General features: G+C 39.5%; 2 protein-coding genes across 5 annotated transcripts in view; both read left to right on the plus strand.

Moving 5' to 3' along the window:
• Nucleotides 1-21,405, plus strand: part of CMSS1 (cms1 ribosomal small subunit homolog) — a 397,325-nt gene extending 375,920 nt beyond the window's left edge. For 3 of the 4 annotated variants that reach the window (XM_070368341.1, XM_005896838.2, XM_070368332.1), the window contains 7 exons: nucleotides 990-1,119; nucleotides 6,247-6,306; nucleotides 7,264-7,366; nucleotides 10,652-10,712; nucleotides 11,145-11,232; nucleotides 19,586-19,674; nucleotides 21,116-21,405. In XM_070368341.1, the coding sequence (XP_070224442.1) occupies nucleotides 990-1,119; nucleotides 6,247-6,306; nucleotides 7,264-7,366; nucleotides 10,652-10,712; nucleotides 11,145-11,232; nucleotides 19,586-19,674; nucleotides 21,116-21,199 (615 nt within the window). In that variant the 3' untranslated portion in view covers nucleotides 21,200-21,405. The remainder of the gene's footprint in view (nucleotides 1-989; nucleotides 1,120-6,246; nucleotides 6,307-7,263; nucleotides 7,367-10,651; nucleotides 10,713-11,144; nucleotides 11,233-19,585; nucleotides 19,675-21,115) is intronic. The other variant, XM_070368318.1, reaches the window with a different exon arrangement.
• Nucleotides 21,406-21,553: 148 nt separating this feature from the next.
• Nucleotides 21,554-26,025, plus strand: part of LOC102267230 (cell cycle control protein 50C) — a 32,081-nt gene continuing 27,609 nt past the window's right edge. The window contains exons 1-2 of the mRNA XM_070368311.1: nucleotides 21,554-24,119; nucleotides 25,119-25,317. Coding sequence (XP_070224412.1) covers nucleotides 25,126-25,317 — 192 coding nt within the window. The 5' untranslated portion in view covers nucleotides 21,554-24,119; nucleotides 25,119-25,125. The remainder of the gene's footprint in view (nucleotides 24,120-25,118; nucleotides 25,318-26,025) is intronic.

Below are 26,025 nucleotides of genomic sequence, written 5' to 3' on the forward strand. Positions count from 1 at the left end.
CCATTCCCTTCTCCAGGGGATCTTCTCAACCCAGGGATCAAACCCAGGTCTCCTGCATTGCAGCCAAATTCCTTACCATCTGAGCCACGAGGGAAGCCTAAGGTGGCTCAGTGATTAAAGAATCCACCTGGCAGTACAGGAGACATGGGTTCGATCCCTGATCTGGGAAGATCTCACATGTTGCAAAGCAACTAAGCCCGTGTGCTACAACTGTTGAGCCTGTGCTCCAGAGCCCGGGAGCTGCAACTACTCAGCTTACGTGCGGCAACTACTGAAGCCCGAGCACCCTAGCCCACGCTCCACAAAAAGAGAAGTCACCACAATGAGAAGCCAGCACACCGCAATTAGAGAGTAGCCCCTGCTTGCCACAGCCAGAGAAAGCCTTTGCAGCAATGAAAACCCAGCATGGCCAAAATAAATAAATAAATAGTAAAATAAATAAAAATTCTAAAAAAGAAAAAAAATCCACAAGGATCATTTACAGAAACTGACCACATGCCTGGGCATAATGCAAATATCAATAACAGTTTTTAAAGAAATAGTATCATATTGACTGCAAGCTCTGTATATAACACGAGTAAGTGAAAGAATAAAAAAATAAAATAAACACTTATTGACTTTTAACAGAAAATGCCTGGAGAATCCCAGGGACAGGGGAGCCTGGTGGGCTGCTGTCTATGGGGTCGCACAGAGTTGGACACGACTGAAGCGACTTAACAGCAGCAGTACCTATTATAGACTCCTGCAAAATTTTTAGTTCTCCTAGAAATCATAGACCAAGGAGTCTCTTAGATCATCTGCTTTTCAAAGCAGTATTTATGTCTAAAAAGTATCTTTCAAGTTTTCTCAAGTGTATTTATTAGAACTCCCATTCACACTTGGCCATCACCAGAACCTATTTACAGTTTAAATTCCAGAGGAATCAACCTATCCTCAGCCAAATGCCACTCTAAAAATCTGTCTTCCCATTTTTACTTCTTTCTCGTCAGAAGAAAATTACTGATATTCTTGCAAAATCAGAGCCAAAACCAGGGACACCTGAAGACCTACAGAAGCTGATGAAGGACTATTACAGCAGCAGTCGCTCAGTGATTGAACTAGAAGAACTAACCCTACCAGGTACAGCCAGGCTTCCTGTTGTTCTTCCCTCTAATGAATGTGTTTTCCATGTACTAGTACTCCTTTCCTGAACCTTATCATTTTAACTGTTGGATGATTTCTTCATTAAGATGCTAAATGGGATTTGTTCAATCTAATAGATTTGTAAGTTTTTTCACTGCAAAGGTATTGGGTGTGTTTTGGGGACAGATTTTTTTTTTTTTTTGACAGATTTTTCAATGAATAAGAATCTTTAATGAGGATAGAAGTTAAATAAAAATAAAGCACACATTTAAAAGTATAGGTGATTAATTTACTCATCCTTTATAGACAAGAACTTTAGCTTTAATAACATTTTAGTTTTGTTGTTGCCCTCATCATGGATGTCTAGTCATTGTTGTGCTTTTAGGGTAGTATTTTAGCTTCCAACCAAGACTTTCTCAAGTAAACCATCTAAAGATATGAACAAAATTCTACATTTTTTAGCAAGGCTGACACCTCACCACGTATGATTCTTAAGTATACTATTATATGAGATCTACTGCCTTAGAATATTTATAATTAAGTTAAAAATATTGGAAAATTCTTTTAAAAACCAATTTTAATTAATTTCAAAATAATGACATAATCTATTACTCTTTTCTTCTGAGACTGAAGAAAATAGATGTCATAAAATCAAACCACAAAATGTCGGGCACCACTGCTTCAGATGATCTATGTGTAGACTACTAGGAATGTCTAACACCGCTTTTGGAAAAAGTCAAAGGTGGCTTGATTTCCTTTTTCCATTACAACTTTATACTTTCTAGAGACTTGAGAAGCTGAAAAACAAGTCCATTCCCTGAATTTTTATAATTCTTTTATAAAATGATGTGTGCATTTTCTTTTTTAATGCACACTGGATTGGAGATATCAGTTCCCCTGTCTGTTCCTTTTCCAAAAGAAATGCCCTGTAGAGAATTGAAGGAACTCATTTCTACATGAGTGAGTCCTGAAGTTTCCTACTTACTGAGCTCAGAAACCCCAATAGCAATTAGAGATGACTCTTCTAAGCACAGCCCCTCCTCAGGAGGAGAGCTCCTCCTGACTCCTCTATCTCAGGAACCAGGTGCTGTAACACAGCCTCTTCAAGGTTTAACTGAAGTTTGATTTCACTGTGACTCAATAGTCAATTTTCCCTTTTAGTTCTTTTTTTTTAATTTAAATTTATTTATTTTAATTAGAGGCTAATTACTTTACAGTATTGTATTGGTTTTGCCATACATCAACATGAATCCGCCACGGGTGTACATGTGATCCCAATCCTGAACCCCCTCCCACCTCCCTCCCCACTTCTAGTTCTTTGTTAAAATTGCAGAGAGTCAAAAGTCAGAAGAAATCTTTAAGGAGTCACTTGAGTTCCATAGTGAGTTTATATTATATCATCATTAGAGTTCAATAATATAGTTAGGTAAGAATATGTGGTCATGATTAACTTAGGGGAAAATATTTAAAATATGTTAAAAGAAGACTGTTGTAGCCAAAAGGAACAGGTTTTCATTTTTAGTTAAGAAATTAGGCCATTCTGAGTCACAGTGTACGAAAACATCATAGGAAAGTTTTAGAGAAAAGGCCCATCACTACACTGTCAGGGCCGAGACAGAGAGGAGGTCTCTGTTATTTGAAGGAGGGACATGCCACCAGTTATCAGAACAGTCTCAGGAAGGGGCATGTATTACTTATATGGATATAAGTAATAAAATATTGTTCCTATTTAGTTTGCCCAGTGTCTGACTTGGTTGTGGTTTGCAAGTTGTGCCTGTAGGGAAGGAACTTGTCTTTTCAATTAATTCTGTGCACTGTACATTGTTAATGTCATATACATGGGAACTTAGAGTTTTGAAGCAAGAATCACTTAGAGCTAACTCAGCTGTCCTCCTGAGAGCTGCATTGTAGTTCAGATCAGTGCTAAATGCCTGTAAGCAAATGAATCACCCAGGAACTTAAAAAGCAAATTCCCAGGCCCAGCCCCAAGGAATTCTTACTGTGCCAAGGGGACTCCATTCCAGGAATCTGTATCTATTGTAATGCTCTGCAGGTGAGTCTGATCATATCCAGACTTGGGAGATTACATTTTTAAAGATCATCAGAGGCTCTACAACAGGATATAGAGGGCAGCATCTTTGAAGTTACTCACATACTGTGAATTTGTAGGCACTGGGTCACAACATAAGTCTCATTTAATTCAGTAATAGTTTACTCCCTAACACTTTGATGTATTTATAGACAGACTTCTTCTGGTATAAAGAATTTGGATGATAAACATGCTTTTTTATACATCTTACAGAGTTAATAATACTACTGAGTTGCTAGACCATGATCATCATTGGTTGATCAAGGCCCCTGTGTTTTATTGCAGTTTGTTTCATTGTCTTTCATTGTATTGTTGTGCTGTGTTGTGTTAATGTTGTATTTTGATGTATTATTCCTGCTCTTCCCCACCCACACTCCAATTTCCTTTCTCCATAGGCATCAATTCTAATGGGTTCCTGTACATTTTTTAATATGCATATGTCATATTGTTGCATGTGGAAGCTTTTTACAATTTATTTAAATAAAGTTGTGCTGCACCTCTCATTCTCTTTCCTCCCTGAACACTTTTTCAGGATGCCTGTATAGCTTTATGTACATGTAGTTCATTGCTTCTAAAATGCTACATAGTATTCCAGTGATTTCATCTACCACTTATTGCTCATGCATTTTCTCCTATATGGATGTTTAGGTTGCTTCTAGTTCTCCAGCATTATAAATAATACTTGTATGACTGTTTTGAGTGTGCCTTTATATACTACACGAGAATTTCTTTCCATAATGTTTCTTTCTTTCCATTACATTCCAGGAATGTAATCCTGGGTTCATAGGGATATCAGTTCAGTTCAGTTCAGTTCAGTCACTCAGTCTTCTCCGACTCTTTGCGACCCCATGAATTGCAGCACGCCAGGCCTCCCTGTCCATCACCAACTCCCAGAGTTTACCCAAACCCATGTCCATCGAGTCGGTGATGCCATCCAGCCATCTCATCCTCCGTCGTCCCCTTCTCCTCCTGCCCCCAATCCCTCCCAGCATCAGAGTCTTTTCCAATGAGTCCACTCTTCGCATGAGGTGACCAAAGTATTGGAGTTTCAGCTTTAGCATCAGTCCTTCCAATGAACACCCAGGACTGATCTCCTTTAGAATGGACTGGTTGGATCTCCTTGCAGTCCAAGGGGAGTCTCAAGAGTCTTCTCCAACACCACAGTTCAAAAACATCAATTCTTCAGCGCTCAGCTTTCTTCATGATGTACACCTTAATTTTATTACAATCCAGCATAGCAATACCACTTTATACTTCCACCTGTAGTTCCCAAGAATTTCCATCATCCTACCTTCTCAGCAATGCTTGGTAGATTATACATCTTTTTAACAATTGCCATTCTAATGTATATGCAAAATGTTATCTCATCTTATAGTAATTTGCACGTCCATGGTGACTGGTGAGTTTGGGCATCTCCACAAAGATCCATTAGCTGTTTCAGCTTTACCTTTGTATATTGCCTATTTCCATGGATTTGAAAATAAAAATGTTTCATTAGTCCACTGAATGTACAACAAGCTTCTATTTCACTACTCTAAAAAATGATGGGCAGTCTTCTTTGGAGAAAAATGTTTGTGGAGGTCACTCATTATCAGAGAAATGCAAATCAAAACCACAATGAGATACCATTTCACGCCAGTCAGAATGGCTGTGATCCAAAAGTCTACCAGCAATAAATGCTGGAGAGGGTGTGGAGAAAAGGGAATCCTCTTACACCATTGGTGGGAATGCAAACTAGTACAGCCACTATGGAGAACAGTGTGGAGATTCCTTAAAAAACTGGAGATAGAACTCCCATACAACCCAGCAATCCCACTGCTGGGCATACACACCAAGGAAACCAGAATTGAAAGAGACACATGTACCCCAGTGTTCATCGCAGCACTGTTTGTAATAGCCAGGACATGGAAGCAACCTAGATGTCCATCAGCAGACAAATGGATAAGAAAGCTGTGGTACATATACACAATGGAGTATTACTCAGCCATTAAAAAGATTACATTTGAATCAGTTCTAACGAGGTGGATGAAACTGGAGCCTATTATACAGAGTGAAGTAAGCCAGAAAGAAAAACACCAATACAGAATACTAACGCATATATATGGAATTTAGAAAGATGGTAACGATAACCCTGTATGAGAGACAGTAAAAGAGACACTGATGTATAGAACAGTCTTTTGGACTCTGTGGGAGAGGGTGATGGTGGGATGATTTGGGAGAATGGCATTGAAACGTGTATAATATCATATGTGAAATGAATCACCAGTCCAGGTTCCATGCAGGATACAGGATGCTTGGGGCTGGTGCACTGGGATGACCCAGAGGGATGGTATGGGGAGGGAGGGGAGAGGGGGGTTCAGGATGGGGAACAAGTGTACACCCGTGGTGGATTCTTGTTGATGTATGGCAAAACCAATGCAATATTGTAAAGTAATTAGCCTCCCCCCAATTAATATAAATAAATTTATATTAAAAAAAAAAAAAAATAATAAGGCACCCTGTGCTCTGGAAAAACTGGCAGAACAGGTCCTCAGATAGACTATTTTCAGGAGACAATTTTATGAGCCCTATTCTTGCATCTTTTCATATCTAGAAAAGCCTTCATGGTGAGTGTATGCTTTTTGTGACTAGCAGTAACCTTCATATGACTAGTAGTAGCAGAAATTTTCTGCAAAAAAAATGTGCTTGATTGCATGTACTCTCCCTTTACTAAAATTATATGTATACTGACCTTCCTCCCTACCTCTTTGTAACAGTTTTTCAGAGCTATCTGAAATGCTGTCTCCCAGGCTATAATCTTCATTTTGTCCCAAATAAAACTGAACTCACAGCTCAAAAAAAAAAAAAATATATGGGCAGTAAAAAGTATTATTGTTGATGCTGCTTTTGTTTTAAATGCTCGACAACACTCTAAAATAAATGAGTCCTCAACTCATTAATGTTGTACAACCTGTTCAAGAATACATCATTCACATTTAATGTTTCGAGTGTGTATTTGCAAAATCCTCTACAAAGTATGCTTCTCATATTTCTAGACTCCTGCTTCCTCAAGGCCAATGATTTAACTCACAGTCTTTCATCATATCTAAAAGAAGGTAAGTAAACTCATTTTTTAAAGAACTATTCATCAAATTGTTATTTCCATTAAAACATGAGGTTTGTCTCTTTAAAATAAAAACTTTTAAAACCTCAAATTTAAAATGAAGTTTCCATCCTAAGTGGATTTTAAATTGATGTTTTTTAGGTCCATCTTGATATTAATTTTTATTTACTTTAATTTTTTCTTGTTTTTCTCTGGTTTTGGGGATTTGAGTTTTGGTCTTGTTTTTGTTGTACAGCACATTAGATGTATTGCTCTTGGAATCCAGAGAATTATATTAGTGTTCTCATCCCAAGTACCCCATCAGTTTGATGTTTGACTTGGCACAAGTTACTGAGGACTCCTCCAGGACTCTGTTTTGTTATGTGAAAGACAAGGAAGTGGGACTATGATCTTGACCCCAACTCTGAGATTCTGAAATTCTGTTCCCATGTTCAGAACTCAGACCATGGCTATTGCTCAGTCTGACTTTGTCTTTTTCATTGTATGTAGGCAGTAATAATTAGATTATTCATGCTAGATAGTCATTTATTGTGACCAATAATGAACTAGTTTAGATACAGTAATTTAGCATTCTTTTTTCACATTCTAACCAATTCCGATGACACTCAACTTGAGTTCATAAACCTTTCTTAGCCTCAAATACAGCAAATGTAAATGCAGGTAATAATAGAATCAGTCTCACTGGATTATTAAGTTTTCTTTGTCTTTTTTTTTTTTTTGGTACAAACTTTTTTTACTTCTAAAGCTGGTCACATTTAGTTACTTAGCATATTTTATGTTTTGTGGTATAAATTAATGATGTTCCATTTTAATATCTAACATAACCAGAGAATAGTATCTGAACAATGCTCATTATATTAAATAATAGTGAAGAATTGGACAATATTCAACTTTGGAGGCCTTATTTTGCTATACGTAGGGTAATGTTTTTCTTATGGTCTTTTTTCAGTCTGCCCCAAATGGGTGAAACTCCGGAAAAGCCACAGTGAGAAGAAATCAGTCCTGATGCTGATTATCTGTGGCTCTGCCATCCGAGCTGTGGAGCTCATTAGGTTGGAAGCTTCACCTGTTCTATTTTGTGAATGTTTTCTGAGTAACCAATATATGCCAAGCTGATATGTTCTATTTGCTGGCAATGTAGCAATGAAGGAAATACACAGAGTTTCCTCTCTCGTAGAACTTACTCTCCAGTGAGGAAGACAGATGATAAACAAATAAAATACACATTATAATGTCAAGTAGTGATAAGTTCTGTAAGAAAAAAACAAATCATGGCAAAGGAATAGAAGAGAATGGGGGCTGCTTTTAAAAGGATAATTGCAGAAAACCTCTCTTAGGAGACTGACATTTGGACAGAGTTGAACACAGTGAATGAGAATGCCAAGCAGATGTCTGGGAGAAGAGTGTTCCAGGCAGAGGGCATAGTATATACAAAAGGCCCTGAGATGGAGTGCAGTTGGAGGAGTTGAGCAGAGGATTCACATGATCTGAATTATCATTCTAAAGGTTCACTTCAGCTCCTGTGTGGAGAACACACTTTGTAGAGGGCAAGGGTAAAAGCTGGGAGATTATACAGGCGATAACCAATTTGGAGAAATAAATGAAAGAAAAGATCTAATTTAAAACCATATAACAAGAAAAAATAGAACACCAATGCATAAACCTCTCAAAATTTAGATAAAGAAAATATTACACAAGGGATGCAGAACATCTTAAACAGAAAGGTGAACCATGTTAAATTGGAAAATTTGATGTAAATATATCTGTTTACCTAGAATAATCTACAAATTTCATAGATTTCCAATGAAACTTCTATAGTTGTTTTTAAAACTAGATAAAATAGTTCTAAATTCATATAATACAAAAGAAATAATAGCTGTGGAAATTCTAAAAGAGAATGCTAATGAAGGCCTATAGTATCCATCAGATTGTTTTATTAAGAGCCATATTGCAAATTCTCAATAATCAAAACAGTATGGAACTGGCACGTGCATGACAGGTCAGAACAGCGGAGCAGAATTATAGGTTCATAAGTAGACACATACGTATATGTACAGAATATGGCACAAGTGACAAATGAGTAGGGAAAGATAGACTTTAATCATCGGCATTGGAACAACCAGGTAGCCATCTGAAAAAATTAACTTGGATCCACATCCCACTTCTTATACCAAGAAAAATGCCAAATGGACCAAAAATTTACATATAAAAATTACATTTTATAGGTAATTTGTAGGTACTTTACTAAGTGCTTTCACACACGTCTTCATTTACTGTAGCTTTTGTAGAATAAACAAAAAGGCTTCCACTGAATCTGTAGTAACATTCAGTATTCAAAGAAGAGCCATCAGAGTAAAATGGGATTTACTGGGACTCAACCCTCTCCCAGAGCCAGGCTCTTGCTTAGCTTTGACCAGAGATAAAACAAAGGAGAATCCAAGTCCTGAAGAAAAAGGAACTTGATCAAATAGACTAAGGTGCAAAGTAGATTCTTGGTAGTTATTTAGCCTCTATTTTTCTAAATGAAGTAATCTGACCATGAGTAGTTTTTAATGATTGTTAATAGTCCTTCAAATCCTTCTTTCCTGCTCGGCACTCACATTAAATTGTAAAATTCCCTCTCAGTAAAACAGAAGTGTTCCTTTTTTCTGCTCTAAACATAACTGATCTTCAAGACTCCAACTGCTTTTGGACAGCTGTCCTTGCTGGCTCTGAAATCATAGGAGTTCACATTGACTTTTCAGTGTTTAAAAAACTGCCGCCGCAGAACTTACTTCAGATTCGAACACTAGTGGCAAAGGGGTTGGCCTGAAGGTGGCTTCTTAAAAACAAGTTGTCACATCAACTTGAGCACATAAATGCCTTTCTGAGGGACATAGAAGCACTGTGGTGCTGTACTTCACTTGCCAATTCTCAGTGTTTTTCTGTGTCTTCAGTAATATTATGATCCATTTCAAGGTCAGGTGATTTGCAGAAGGTGATTTCTGAGCAGGCACAATGAACCCTATTCATAAAGGCAAATATTGAATAATTCTAAATTTTGTAAGATTACCTGTTCTCTTGAGAACCATAAGCTATATTAAATATGTCCCCTAAATTGTCTTCTTAGTTAACCTCACCACAGAGAAAGCTCACACGTAAGTACAGACTCAAGTGCAACAGAATTTGTGTAGAATGAGTCACCATTTGTAACTTCATATATTCCCACTGGTCAGTAATATTTCTCAAGTATAATAGTGATATATAAAGGAGAGTAATATTCCGAGCAGCATTCCCATGTTCTCATCCCAAACATCAACTAGAAGATTATTCTTTTATACCCAATTTTACACATTTATACCCGAAGCATTTCCACATATAAAATTTTACAGATAAGCTCACTCTGCAAAGTCAATAAAAATAGGGGGCTCCTCTGAATGCAGGGCTGAGCCCTCGGGGCAGCCACACACAGACCTCTGTACATGGCCTTGGGCTCCGGGGAGCACAGGCTGACATCAACGCTAAGATTCTCACAACCAAATTTTGGGTGAGAACTATACTGCAGAGTTTGAAGATAAATTCTCTGCCAGGGATCTAAAGTATAGAACTTTTGTCTTAAAGGTGTTTAAAAACAAAATCCAACCAAGTAAATTAAAGGTCACATCGACTTTTTCAACAATTCGTGGATCAGGCAGCATCCCGTCTAGCTACTAGAAGGACACTCCAAGGGGTTGTGCACAGTGGAAGGTTTTTTGGAAAAAGGGTGGAGCAAGGGGACAGCAGAATGACTGGGAGAGCACACAAGAGCAGAACAACTTATTTTTAGGCCAAAACATCTTTTGGGGTGGGGGAGGAAGCAGCAAGGTTTTAGCTTCCTTTGGGGTTGGAGAGGCCCACAGAACAGGTTGCCTTACTGGGGCTTGACCAGAAATTTCAGACTGGTTGATTAAGATTACATTTCTGAGAGAAGTGGAAACTGTCGTTAGATCAAATATTAAATCTGGGTTCAGTATCACGAGCTTTTAGCATGAGTGATGCCATATTGAGACTGTGGTTTTCATTTTAATACCAATAAAAGGCAAGTCTACATGTTTCAATAATCAAGGAAACCTAAGTAAAGTTAACCTTGTTTCTGAAAGTTAAAAGCCAACCCAAATGCATGCCTGAATAAAGGCCACCCCACTTTTGTTCCAGAGATGGGCTGAAAATCAGAATTTCTGTGTGTGTGTGTATACCCACATATATACACACATAAACGTGCACCTTCTTTTAAATAAATCAAAGGGTAATACATAAGTAGTTGGCATGGCCCTGAATGAGTGAGTTTTCTTATGAGTAAATCTATTTCTTTTCATTAGGTCAATGACTGCATTCAAAGGAGACAGCAAAGTTATGAAATTATTCGCAAAACACATAAAGGTAAGTGAGGGCCTGTGGTTCCTGGTAAGGAGTGGAAGTGATGCCTCAGGGCCACTTCCAGGCCTCAGTTTTTTCACTTCAGCCGCTTTACCTTATCTCCTTAGCAAGTGTGTTCTTTGGTGCCTTCCTTACATATTTAACACCCAATCTGATTTTCTTTGCATTCCCTGCCTTTGTCCCCACAACAGTCACCATTCCTCTGTGCTCTGATATTCCTGTACAGAAGCTGAGGCTTAACCAGTGTTCTAGGGAGATGTTCTCTTCTGTCTTGATGTTAACCTTCTTTGCCCTGGAAGTTGATCCTAAACAGGAGTAGCTCCTTTTGCTGTTTCACTTCTGCTGGTTAGCTTTTAGTTTAAACGCTCTAAAATTGGCTGTGATTGAACTATCTAATGACTCTTCTTTTCTCCCTTCTCTTCCATTTTGAAATAGGTCCAGGAGCAGGTAAAATTGCTGGAGAAGCGTGTAGTACACCTGGGTGTAGGAACTCCAGGGAGGATTAAAGAACTCATTAAACAAGGTATGAGAAGAGGTAGTAATACTCCTACTCAGAGCTGAGTGTTTGCCTTACCCTGTGTGAGTCTGGAAATCACATGTGTGATGCAGTGAGACCAGACCTCTTGTTTTTAGTTAATTCAGGGTTGGAAGCTCAGCCTTTAGTCTCGAAAAACCAGCCAGCAGGTGTAGTGCAGTGGGGAATGATGAGGACTGTTGCAAACACAGTATGTGGGCCCATCTAAACACATTCACATTGCAGTTGCTTTAAGCAGGTTGGTGGATTCACAGTTTATTACACCAGTTTGCAGCCTCTGGACTTTGTAAGCTAATGTGTTGAGTGTTTCCCTCTCACTTAATTGAGTCTTGGCTCCCCAAGGCTCCCATTCCAGTTGAGGGCTGGTATAGAAAATATGATGAAAGAAAATGCAGTTTCTATGGATGAAATTCAAGTATTCTACAACATTTCTCGTGAGTTCATTTCCTTTTAGTGCTTTACCCAGAAAGTATTCCAGATAGCATCCACTGGTGGGTTTTTATAGTTTGATGACTTTCTCAAAGCCGGTAGCCTAAAAACCTTCTGGCCTACTGATGATCTTCGTACATTTTTCTACCTGCCAGACAGATTAAAGTATTTCTCTTAAATGCTCATTTCCAAATGACTTGTTCAAAACTTTATCTTATAACTGTCTGGAGCTGTTCCTTGATTTCTGTGTGTCTAAAAGTAACGTGTTCATCAACATAGTATCTCAGTATGGAGATGATCTTTTACCTGGAAGCAAAAAAGAGCTAAAAATACTATCGTTTCTCTCCAGATGAAAACCATGCATAAGTGAACCCACTATATGCAGAAGTCTGTGCAATTACAAGTAGCAAACTTGGTAGACCTAGACAAGGAGAGGGAAACAAATATTTTCTGAGTTCCTACTTGTACTTGGTGCTATGCTAAACACCCTTACATATCTCATTTAGTACACACAGCATCCTTGCAGGCTAGCATTCTTATTTCTTAAGAGAGAAAACTGCAGCTTAGAAGGGTTATGTAACCCCTCCCAAGACTCTCATTCTAGGCCTTCCTGATTCCAGAGGCTTTCCCCTTCAAGGAGCTCCTGATCTAGTTGAAGAGATAAATGTACACAGAATGAGAATGACAGCAGTAAGTGCCGAGGGCCAAGCCAGCACTTGAGTCTATATGAGTTGAAATGAAGGAGAGGTTGTTTCAGTGGCTGAATCTGCAAGGAAGGCTTTATAGAGAAAGGAGTCTTTAACTGATATTTGAAGTATGGATAGGATTAAAATAGGATCCTTGAAGTATGGAGATGTAAGAAAAGCATTCAGGAATGAGAGAACAGCTGAATCAGAAGTAGGCAGGTAGACACACAGACTATATAGAGGAGGCAATATCGTGTCAAGGAGAAGAGCCTCTGCTATAGACTGAAGCCTCTGGATGCACATCCCAGATCTGGCAGGGACCATCTCTGTGACTTGGCAAGTTTCTTAACTTTTCTGAACCTGTTTCTTTATCTGAATGACAGAGATGGTAAATGCACCCACCTTACTGCAAAATTCAGACTTAAATTGAAGAAAGTAGGGAAAACCACTAGACCATAAAGGAATAACCTAAATCGAATCTCTTATGATGTGACAAATAGATTCAAGGGATTAGATATGGTAAACAGAGTGCCTGAAGAACTGTGGATGGAGGTTCGTGACATTATATAGGAAGTGGTGATCAAAACCACCCCCAAGAAAAAGAAATGCAAAAAGGCAAAATGGCTGCCTGAAGAGGCCTTACAAATAGCTGAGAAAAGAAGAGATGCAAAAGGCAAAGGAGAAAAGGAAAGATATACCCATCTTAATGCAGAGTTCCAAAGAATAGCACAGAGAGATAAGAAAGCCTTCCTAAGTGAACAATGCAAAGAAATAAAAGAAAACAATAGAATAGGAAAGACTGGAGGTCTCTTCAAGAAAATTAGAGATACAAAGGGAACATTTCATACAAAGATGGGCACACTAAAGGATAGAAATGGTATGGACCTAACAGAAGCAGAAGATATTAAAAAGGGGTGGCAAGAATACACAGAAGAACTATACAAAAAAGATCTTCATGACCCAGATAACCATGAGGTATGACCACTCACCTAGAGCCAGACATCCTAAAGTATGAAGTCAAGTAGGCTTTAGGAAGCATCACTATGAACAAAGCTAGTGGAGGTGATGGAATTCCATCTGAGCTAGTTCAAATCCTAAAAGAAGTGAAGGTCGCTCAGTTGTGTCTGACTCTTTGCATCTCCGTGAACTGTATAGTCCATGAAATTCTCCAGGCCAGAATACTGGAGTGGGTAGCTATGCCCTTCTCCAGGGTATCTTCCCAACCCAGGCATTGAACCCAGAGCTCCTGCATTGCAGGCAGATTCTTTACCAGCTGAGCCACCAGGAAAGGCCATCCTAAAAGATGATGCTGTTAAAGTGCTGCAGTCAATATGCCAGCAAATATGGAAAACTCAGCAGTGGCTACAGGACTGGAAAAGGTCAGGTTTCATTCCAATCACAAAGAAAGGCAATGCCAAAGAATGTTCAAACTACTGCACAATTGCACTCATTTCACATGCTAGTGAAGTAATGCTCAAAATTCTCCAAGCCATTCTTCAACAGTACTTCAACAAAGAACTTCCAGATTTTCAAGCTGGATTTAGAAAAGGCAAAAGAACCAGAGATCAAATTGCCAACATCTGTTGGATCATAGAAAAAGCAAGAGAATTCCAGAAAAACATCTACTTTTGCTTCATTGACTATGCTAAAGCCTTTGACTGTGTGGATCACAACAAACTGTGGAAATATTTTTAGAGATGGGAGTACCAGACTACCTTACTTGCCTCCTGAGAAATCTGTATGCAAGTCAAGAAGCAACAGTTAGAACCAGACTTGGGAAAACAGACTGGTTCCAAACTGGGAAAGGAGTATGTCAAGGCTATATATTGTCACCCTGTTTTAATTTATATGCAGAGTACATCATACAAAATGCCAGGCTGGATGAAGCACAAGCTGGAATCAAGATTGCCAGGAGAAATGTCAATAACCTCAGGTATGCAGATGACACCACGTTTATGGCAAAAAGCAAAGAAGACCTAAAGATTCTCTTGGTGAAAGTGAAAGAGGAGAGTGAAAAAGTTGGCTTAAAACTCAACATTCAGAAAACTAAGATCATGGCATCCAGTCCCATCACTTCATGGCAAATAGATGGGGAAACGGTGGCAGACTTTGTTTTTTGGGGCTCCAAAATCACTGCAGATGGTGACTGCAGCCATGAAATTAAAAAAACGCTTGCTCCTTGGAAGAAAAGCTGTGACCTACCAAGACAGCATACTAAAAAGCAGAGACATTACTTTGCCAACAAAGGTCCATCTAGTCAAGGCTATGGTCTTTTCAGTAGTCATGTGTGGATGTGAGAGTTGGACCATAAAGAAGGCTGAGCACCGAAGAATTGATGCTTTTAAACTGTGGTGTTGGAGAAGACTCTTGAGAGTCCTTGGACTGCAGAGAGATCCAATCAGTCCATCACAAAGGAAATCAATCCTGAATATTCATTAGAAGGATTGATGCTGAGACTGAAGCTCCAGTACTTTGGCCATCTGATGCGAAGAGCCAACTCATTAGAAAAGACCCAACTCCTTAGAAAAGACCCTGATGCTGGAAAGGATTGAAGGCAGGAGGAGAAGGGGATGACAGAGGACAAGATGGTTGGATGGCATCACTGACTCAATGGACATGAGTTTGAGCAAGCTCCAGGAGATGGTGAAGGACAGAAAAGCCTGGTGTGCTGCAGTCCATGGGGTTGCAAAGAGTGGGACACTACTGAGCGACTGAACAACAAGGGGTATGTTATGCCAATAAAAAACTAAACACAGTGAGTGTCACTCCTTAGGAACTCAACAAATACTAGTTACTACTTTTATTAAAGAGACCACCTTTCTTGGTTGGAGACTTTACTGGCTGTAGTAGTCTGTACTTCAGTTGGAAAGAAAGTCAGATTTTGGAGGAAGACCCTTGCACAGCGATTGGCTGGATTTTTGTCTTGTGGCCCCAGGAGGATGTTGAAAGTGAAAGAGCAGATGAGAGGTGCTCATAGTCCATCTAGGAGACATGGAGTCAGGAGAGATTAGCTGGGCAGCCGGAGGGCCCAGGGATGCGCCGTCGTTCTCCACCTCTTAGCCAAAGGCTCACCTCTCCCTTACTGTATTCCACATGTTTTTATGTGTCGCCACCACCGCCCCACCCCCCACAGGCAACAGAGTCACTTTTCTCCATATTTAATATTTAAAAGAGAGAGAGGGAGACAGAGAAAACAAAGCTGTCCAGATTGTTGAAATTAGAGTTCTACAGAGTTGTGAAAACTCACTGTGAAACCTTACTTCATCTAAGAAGTGGAAAAATCATTTAAGGAGCTGTTGATTTTTTTTATAAAAGGAAAATAACTCTTACTTCTGATTCTGACTGAATGAATGGTTTCATATTCATTGACTACAGATGTTAGGCTATATACAAAGCGTTTAAAGAGAAACAATTCCATCACTCTAAAAACTGAAAATTTAACAAAGTAATTCAAATGGCACATAACACATTTTATGTAGCTGTTCATGACTTGAGATGTTTATATATATGCTATATTAAGGAGAGTTTCTAAACGTCAAAAGCTATCCCATAACACTTACAGACAGAATTGTATTGTTTTATTTAATAAGGGGATTTTCTAATTATAAGAGCCTTTGTAAAATGCAGAAAGGTACAGAAAAGAAAGTTACTTTAGAGATATCGCTTATCAGCTAATATTAACTATATTTCTTTTCAGTCTTTTTTTTCTATGCATTTATCTATATCTTTTTATAAATGGAAATCATACTGCATATCATAACTTTATAACTGTCTTCTCTACTTAATATGCTTCCCTGGTGGCTCAGACAATAAAGAATCCGCCTACAGTGTGAGACCTGGGTTCAGTCCCTGGGTTGGGAAGATCCCCTGGAGGAAAGCATGGCTACCCACTCTAGTATTCTTGCCTGGAGAATCCCCACGGACAGAGGAGCCTGGCGGGCTACAGTTCATGGGGTCACAAAGAGTGGGACATGACTAAGCACAGCACCCAATATGTCAATATCTCATGAGAACTTTCCATGTCATGAAATAGTTTTATTTTTTCATTTTTAGTGACTGCATAATATCCTGTTAAGCTTTTTTCCAGTTTAGCAGAGATATAATTGACATATATCATTGTATTAACCAAGGTGTGCATGATTGGTACATGTGATACCTGTGAAATGATTACTACAGTAAGTTTGATTAACATCAGTCACTTCACATAGTTCCATTTTTTTTTTTTCTTATCATGGGTACATGTGATACCTGTGAAATGATTACTACAGTAAGTTTGATTAACATCAGTCACTTCACATAGTTCCATTTTTTTTTTTTCTTATCATGGGTACATGTGATACCTGTGAAATGATTACTACAGTAAGTTTGATTAACATCAGTCACTTCACATAGTTCCATTTTTTTTTTTCTTATCATGGGTACATGTGATACCTGTGAAATGATTACTACAGTAAGTTTGATTAACATCAGTCACTTCACATAGTTCCATTTTTTTTTTTTCTTATCTTATCATTACTACAGTAAGTTTGATTAACATACTTCACATAGTTCCATTTTTTTTTCCTGTCATGGGAAATGATTACTACAGTAAGTTTGATTAACATCAGTCACTTCACATAGTTCCATTTTTTTTTTTCTTATCATGGGTACATGTGATACCTGTGAAATGATTACTACAGTAAGTTTGATTAACATCAGTCACTTCACATAGTTCCAATTTTTTGTCTTGTCATGAGAACTTTTAAGATCTACTCTCTTCAGCAACTTTCGCATATACAGAGTACAGTGCTGTTAACTGTAAGCACCACGCTATATTTTACATCCCCAGCACTTATTTACCTTACAACTGTAAGTTTTTACCCTTTGACCACCTTCCTCTAGTTTTCCTGCTTTTCACCTCTGGCAACCACCATCAATCTGTTCTCTGTAGCTATGAGTTCATTTTTTGGTTTGTTTTCTCTTTTTTTAGGCTCAACATATACGTGAAATAATACAGTGTTTGTCTTTCTCTGTCTGACTTACTGCGCTCAGTATAATGCCATCAGGGACCACCCATGTTGTCAGAAATGGCAGGATTTTCTTTTTATGGCTGAATGATGTTTGTGTGTGTGTGTGTGTGTGAGTGAGACAAAGAACACTGACATTCTTTATCCATTCATTTGTCAGTGGACACTTAGGTTGTTTCTGTGTCTTAGCTATTAGAAGTAATTTTGCAATAAACAAGGGGATGCAGATATCTTTTCAAGATAGTGATTTCATTTCCTTTGGATATATACCGAGAAGGGGATTTACTGGGCCGTAGGGTGAGTTCTATTTTTAATTTTTAGAGAAACCTCTATACTGTTTTCCATAATGGCTGCTCAAAATTACAATCCCCTGAGAAGTGCACATGGGTTTCTTTTTCTCCACATCATTGCCTGTACTTGTATCTCTTGTCTTTTGGTGATAGTCATTCTCACAGGTAAAAGGTGACAGGTCATTGTGGATTTGATTTGCCATTTCCCTGTTGGTTAGTGATGTTGAGCTCCTTTTATATAGCTGTTGGCCATTTGGATGTCTACTTTGGAAAAAATATCTATTCAGTTCCTATACCCATTTTTAAATCATCTCTTTTTTTTTTTTTTTTTTTTTGCCATGGAGCTGTTACCAGTTCTTTATATATTCTGGATATTGATTCCAAGTTATATGGATGTTTAACAGTTCTATTAAGGCAGGATATTTGGGTTGTTTCTAATTTTTTTGCTCGTGTAAGTAGGTACACAGTTATCATCTTTTTAAGTAACTGTGCTTAAGTTTCTGGTGTTTTATTGAAATGGAAGAAGAATTATTTTATCAAACTCCAAGCATTTTAAAGCTCATGTTATAGCATGTCCAGTTGCCTTCCAGAGAGGCTGTACCTGTTTGCTCTCCCACCATCAGGCCAATTATTTTTAAGGGAACACTATCAACCCATTGTCTTTCTTCATTTATATCATTTTTAATTTACAGAGAGAGTATTAAATAAGAGGCATTGTAGTTATAAGAAGCATGAAAAAGTCTTTAGGGAGAGAGGAAATTACTGAAATAAACCAGTATTGAGGGGAAGGGCTGCTGGATAAAAGAAGGCTTTGTTATTTACATTTCCAGATGTGAAAGCTTGGGGGCAGTGGTCAGAACGTGGGGAGTAGGGAAAAGCTAACTGCCCAATTCTGGGACCTCTGGAACAAACAACCTCTGAGGTCCCCTTCCACCCCACATTTAAGTATTGTCTCTAGATAGATATGAAGACAGTAGGAATGAGTTGTTCTCCAGTTTTCTCAAAGGACAGCAGACTTTGGAGCTCATTCATCTTAACTCTATTTTCTGCCTGAAATTAACCTCCCAACCCTGTCTTCAAACTTCTGCTGATTCACCTTTTCAGAGACAGGCAGACTCTACTGGATTCAACTCCTCTGAAGGGTCTCTGCCCTGAACTATAGGATCAGTTCAGTTCAGTTGCTCAGTCATGTCCGACTCTTTGCGACCCCATGGACTGCAGCACGCCAGGCCTCCCTGTCCACCACCAGCTCCTGAAGTTTACTCAGACTCATGAACTGTAGGTTGCTGCTGCTGCTGCTAAGTCACTTCAGTCATGTCCGACTCTGTGTGACCCCATAGACGGCAGCCCACCAGGCTCCCCCGTCCCTGGGATTCTCCAGGCAAGAACACTGGAGTGGGTTGCCATTTCCTTCTCCAATGCATGAAAGTGAAAAGTGAAAGTGAAGTCGCTCAGTCCTATCCGACTCTGATCGACCCCATGGACTGCAGCCTACCAGGCCCCTCCGTCCATGGGATTTTCCAGGCAAGAGTACTGGAGTGGGTTGCCATTGCCTTCTCCGGAACTGTAGGATACATCTTACCAAATTCCTGTCGGAATGAGACTTTACCCTCTGGGGCTTGGTAAAAGGGAGGCCTGGGATTGATTCTTTGCCAGCCCTTGAGCATTTCACAAGCTTAGCAAGAGCAGCTTCCCCGAGAATCAGTGATAAGATTGTAAGGAGAGCAAGTCTCAGAGTGTTGCATTTGTTTTCCATCAGACAGGGACAGCACTTAATGTGCAGAGATTAGTTGCCAGTGTTGGGGGGATGGGGTGGGGAGAAAAGAACAAATGAGGCCAGAAAAATAAAAAGCAACCAAAGGAATAAAAAATCCTTTTAATAAGCTTATGTCATGAGTTCTTTAATGTAGCAACTCTCTGTCTCTTTCAGGTGGCCTTCATTTGAACCCCTTAAAGTTTCTGATTTTTGACTGGAACTGGAGAGATCAGAAGTTGAGAAGGATGATGGACATTCCCGAGGTACTGTGTAACCAGCAATCCAGCACTTCCCTTTAATCTTTTTTTTTTCAATTTGAACTTGAGTTCAAACACAGCAATAAAGTCTTTGACATGAGGAGCCAGCACATTCTGGCCTTTGAAATGATTTCTTTTAACTCTGAAGTAACTACAATTATAGAGGCCATCTCACCCCTTACACATAACTGTATCCTTTCCATGTGTTTTATAGGAATCAACTTTGTTTCTTCATTAAATGCCCAATGGCCTCTGTCCCCCTGGGGTCCACTCTATACTGTACCTTTGGGAAACAGGAAGGTCTGGAGGACTTGGCATATTTCCCTGTGCCTTGTTTTAGAGACACGATCATCTTTGCCTTTTTGTCCTTAGAAGTGCATTTGGACGTGAGGGGCACAAACTTGCCTCATTGCTTGCATCTCCACATACCCAAAAACCTGCTTACTTAATGAGCGATTTACGTTTTGAGGAGTGGGGAAATTTTTTTGATGTCTCAGTGAATTAAAACTGATTGAATACCTTTGTGGGACCAGCATTAGCTGATTATATATTTATGAAAGTCATCCATTATCATCATAATGTGACAATTGACTTGATACCCACCATGTTATGGGGATAATCTTTCAATCTAGCCTGATGCTTAGAAGTAGCTGTTGAAAAAAATAAAAAAAAAAGAAGAAGAAGAAGTAGCTGTTGGAGAGAATAGGGTTGTGCAGTAATAAACATGGCTGCCAGTCACCAACCAGGAATAAATCATGACAGTGACTATCAAAGAAGCTTGCAATCCAAATATGCTGAATTAATTTGCTATATAAAACTATATCCTCAGAATAACCAAACCTGATTTTAATTGATTAGTAAGTTAGGCTAAAAACCATTGTCTGAGTTTCCTACACACACATACATATACACACACACAGAGTCTCCTGAACTGACTGGTTTCTTAAAACCAGTTGAACCAACTTAATGTCACGCACATGAGGGCATATTTGATGATTTTGCTTATAATGTTAAATCTGAGTAAGCCACCACTAGTTTTCCAATTATAATAATGAGGAAGAAATAGTATTCACAAAAACCCTTTTAACCCAGACTTATTTTTATTGTGATGATGTCATTATTAGTAGTTACCGGTATTACAATACTGTGTATAGTCTAGACATACTTTGGATATCTTGAACCACCATTGGGTAAGATTTTTCCTATGAGATTTTATTTTGAAGGGCTACAAACAAGAGGACATCTACATGAAACTGATGTCTTATATAGTTCCTCTTCCTTTACTTATGTAAATATTTCAAATCTGAATAAAATGTGGTTTTGCTTTTCCTGATTCTGGCCATAACAGCTGCATAAATACCAGGGAATCCAGATAGTTGAATTTATTCACCAAATCCATCCTCTCTTGATCTTAAAACTTTTTTTTTCTTCTTTTTTTCTCCCTTAGATAAGAAAGGAAGTTTTTGAACTTCTGGAAATGGGAGTGCTAAGTCTGTGCAAGACAGAATCTTTGAAGCTGGGCCTTTTCTAAATCTGGATCCTAGTGAAAAGTCCTGTTTTCCTGGTGGGATTTGTATGGCTCTGGCCCATTGCAAGCACTTGGTAAATACCAGCTATTGTTTATTAAGTTGACTGTGTCACCAGATGGATCACTAGGAATCTTAGGTGGGGATTCTTTAACAAAATGAATGTGCCCTTTGCCAAATCCCTTGTGTAATAAAGCATCGCTAGCTTGTGTGTGATTTTTGTTAAGGAGACTGAGTTTTTCTTTCACCAGCTGGCCTCTGATGTGACTATACAGGAGACAGTATGACCAAATCACAGGTCTATTTGCCCGACGCACAGTGAGGCCAAACAATACTAAAACACGGAAGTTTGGAACAGATCAAGGTTTATTACAAGTTCATACAAGGAGATGGGTAGCTCATCCCTTAAGAACCCCAAAATTACTGAAAGCTTTCAGCAAAACCCTTTTCTAGGAAAGGTGAGGGAAGAGTGTGTTTAGTTGTTGCACATTTCTTGGTGTCAGATCTTTTGTTCTTGAGGTCAGGTCATGATTAGGAAACGATGTTCCTGTAAATCTCTATCAAACAAGTGTTATTCTCTGTTCTGACAAGGAAGGGCAAGGTCCCAAGGAATAGCTATCATCCTTCAGGGTCTTGGTCCTAGCTAAGAGGAGGTAGATCTTAGTTGGCAGCTTCCTCAGAGCCAGGTTCCCACACCCTGGCCAGCCGTCATTGCTGAGGGAGCCAGACACCTGACCCAGCTGGCCCTCAGGCTCCTCAGGCCATCCAAACAAGGGGTGGGGGGCATGGTGGGTGGAACCAGGTTCCTCAGACTGCAACCCAGGCAGAAGGCCACTGCTATCAGGTAGCAGAGACGGGTAGGGGAGAGGTTCACCACAGCCTTAAGACCAGTGAGTGGCCCTGGTGAGGGCTCTGGAGTCCTGCTGGACACAGCCCCCAGGCTGCCCACTGGCCCAGGGCTAGCTGAACTGGGGGGCCTCCCAGGGAAGGCCTGAATTTGCCTCTTACCTCACTCTATACCTGACGACCACCACACCACTGTTGGCTTAATCGCTTCCCTAATGGACCCTAATTGACAGTTTGTTACTTGTGGGCAGGGCCCCCTACAGTGCTGACCAGTAGCTGAGCAGGACCTGTTGCCTGGTAACAGGGTGTGGAGTAATGATGCACAGCAATGGCTACCTGCTAAGGGCTGGGCTCTCTTAAAAGGGAAGGAGCATCTGGGCAGCCTCAGGCAAGCCCCTTCCCTCTCTGAGCCTCAGTTTCATTAGCTGTGAAATGGAAATACCACCTTGCAGGATTGCTGAGTACTTCATGAGATGGTACATGTGGAACAGACTTATCAACTGCAATGCCTAGTCCCAGTGTGAAGGGTGTAGTGGTGGAAAGAGTACATGTGGCAATTTATAAACTAATAAAAGACAACAGTATAACTACAACTACCTTATGCATCTGTTTAACTCTTTGTTTTGAGATAATTTCATAGTTACAGAAAAAAAAATAGCGTAGAGAATTCCCATATTCCCTTCCCCCAGCATCCCGCCATGTTAACATCTTGTATAATCATAATAAAGTTATCAAAACTAAGAAATCAACATGGGTACAATTTAACTAACCAAACTACAGACTTCATTTGGATTTTTACCAGTTTTCCCACTGATGTCCTTTTTCTATTCCAAGATCCAGTCAAGGATCCCACATTGCATATAGTTGTCATTCCTTAGAAAATATATTTAGAAAAATATGTATAGTCTGTCACATTTAATCATTAAAATAATTCTGGAGGAAATGTCTTATATTTTATAGATGATGAAACTGAATCTCAGAAAGGATACACATTAGTTTAAGTAGCAGAACCAGAAGGCAAACCCACATCTCCCATATTCATTTAAAGACACCATGGTTATCTGTTTGGAGAGTCAGGTGTATACAACAAATGAGAAAATAAAGCAAACAGATGCCATTAGTGCATTCCACATTCAAATGCTGTGAAATTTTAAATGAGCCTCGCAGCATGGCAAATCACACTCCAGCAAATCCCCTGCTTCCTCACACCAGCCGCCTGCTGCTCATGCACCTCTGTGGGCTAGAAGCCACACACAGGAATCCCAAGGCTAAGGGAGCAAGTTCCATTCTGCGGGACCTCGGATCAAACTCAAAAAGTTAGAGGAAAAAGAAAGAAAGCCTCCACAGAATGAAAATTCACTCAAGCTATATATAGCTCAGTGTAACCCTTGTGGGGCTGACCCTCCCCCAAGTAAGAGAGAATTCCGCCTTCCAACTGAAGCATCACCTCTTCCTGCCTGATGACCTTCAAACTGACACTGCCCGTTCCTGGTTCTTCAGCAGCTTTTGGCCTTCAAACTCAGACTTGAGGAACATCAGCTCTGCAGATTTTGGACTTGTCAACCTCCTCTGTAGTCCTGTGAGCCAATTCGTTGTGATTAGAATTTCTCTGGAAATCCTAATATACTCCTGTGAAGCACCTTTTAGTTTGGGATTTTGGTTAGATTGGTTTTGTCACTTTATAAAAAGTGTAACAAATACTGTTCTTGATTTGTTATTGTAATGACCCCTCTGGTAGACGTTACGTGTTTACTATAATCTCACCCAGTGTTGAAACAAGTACCTAGATTGCAAACATATCTGATATTTTATAGGCTAACTGTGAACACTTTATCTAATCTCACAGACTGTTACTGAACTAAGGTTCTTGACCACATTTACTTATTAAAACAAATAGTAGGTGTGAACTAGAAGTGTTCACTACCGTCTTCTCACACAAATCTGTCTGATACCAACAGCCATACTTGTCACTACCCTCTAGCCCGATTCAAATGGCTTGCTGAAAAGTTCCCATTGGTATTCTGCTTTTTTCCAGTCTTGCAAGGGGAAACTTTGACTCTGAATTGGAAACATCCCAGTGTAAGTAGTTACATTTGTTCTGTATTCTTTTAAACTAGGTAGATTTGCCAAAGTCATTGTCTTCTTTAATATAAAAAGAGTCCAGCATGGCTTCTCTGCCTAATGTTAATAAAAAAGATTAGAAACTCACATGCTGCCTAATTTTTTTTAAATCCTAATTCTACATTTTAAATGCATCTTGAAGAAGTAATTATTAATAGCCTAATGAAAATAATGTTAGTAGATTTCTAATATGTGAAAAAGCAAAACCAAACCAAGCAATGATACCATATTACAATATTGAACACTTAAAGGATTATTTTCCTCTTGCTTTCTCTTACCTCATCTGGGCTCCATCAAAGCAGGTGCTTGGAGAAAGGCTAGGAAGAGATGTTTTTCATCCACACCTTCTTATCAGAGTCTTTCTTATATATGAGAGAGTTGGAAACTACTGAGATTAGACATCTGTGTTTTGCAATTCCTGTTTCTTCCTCCCTCATTATCACAAATAGCAAAGTTAGCTATAACCTGGGAAAAAGTTAGCATTTTCCCAACTTAGTTTATATTCATGTTAATAGACAGCCACATTTGTTGACTGCACTCACTTCTATTTTTTGTATTAATCTCCAAGAATTTGGGCACGTTCTTAAAGATAAATCCATTTTCCCCTTTCAGGAAAGGCTTGCCTTGAATTAGTCACCACATCCCAGAAATAACCTGCTGTAACTGCTTCCCAGTGTCGCCAGATGTTGGTTTATACAGACCTGCTGGGGACTATTCCTCCTAGGCATGGCACTTAGCACAACAAGGTTTTTGAACCTAAGAAAAATGTACGAACCCGTGGCTGATTGAAGGGAGCTGTGCTCTTACTGAACAGCAGTTCTGGTTAAGGAATAATTCTAGGAAGCAGAGATACTTTGCCACCACAAAGGAAGAGTCACATAATTCTTAACATTAAGTGGTATTACTCTGAGCAGTAATGTCATAAATGTCTGAGAAGTATATGTGGGTCACCTGCAGGACCAGAATGAGGAGGAAATGCCAGAACTACGAGTCCAGACTGCCAGACAACACTGCGGTGAAGCAGCAACAGTTGCCCGCCTTCCGGCTCCAGCTGACAGCCAGTGAAATCCTCTCTGGCTTTTTTGCCATAGGGCTATTCTGCCTTGGCATGGGCATCATCCTTCTGTTGTCTGCAAAGAGCATCAAGGAAGTAGAGGTTTGTCCCATCTTACATTTTAATGCATTCTAAGAATTTTAGCTTTGAGACTGTAAAGAATGGTCAGTTTGAGAGCTCAGCCCCACCACAGGGAACTAGATGAGACTGGAGCATCCCTTTTGCAGATGGTGATAGAGCCTCTCTGTGCTTTATTCATCCCTCCTCCCTCTTGAGGACAGACACTCTCAACCTGGTCAGTTCAGCCATACTTGTTTATAGGGATCTGCCAGACGCCTGTGAATCATAATGATAAAAAGAGTGAAGAGCCAAAGATACAGGTCTTCAAATTTGTGCCACTTTCAAGCATTTGCCTTTGCCTTTGCAAATAAACTCCCTCAGATCATTGTCTTAATCCAGGAAAAAGAACACAAATCTTTCTGGCCTCTAAAGGATTCTTACTAAAATAAATCAGGTTCTACTCAGAGTGAGAAAAGCTGAAGCTAAGCTGTGACCCCCTCAGTCATTAGCCTTTTGCCAATTTGACTAACAAGCCATTGGAGAATGAGAAGCCCAGAAGCTGGTCTGGGCAGGGGAGCTCAGATCTGGCCTGATGCCTTGCCCACATTTGGTTTAATAAATTAAGTAAATGCTTCATGCCAATCAGCTCTGAGCAGATTACCAAGACCATATGACCACTATTCGGAAGGCAGCTGTGGAGAGCTCATCTAGTCCCTCTCCCCATAGGCTAGTGGCAAAATTGCCATGGAG

Source organism: Bos mutus, chromosome 1 (genome assembly GCF_027580195.1).
Source record: "Bos mutus isolate GX-2022 chromosome 1, NWIPB_WYAK_1.1, whole genome shotgun sequence".
Classification (NCBI taxonomy): domain Eukaryota; kingdom Metazoa; phylum Chordata; class Mammalia; order Artiodactyla; family Bovidae; genus Bos; species Bos mutus.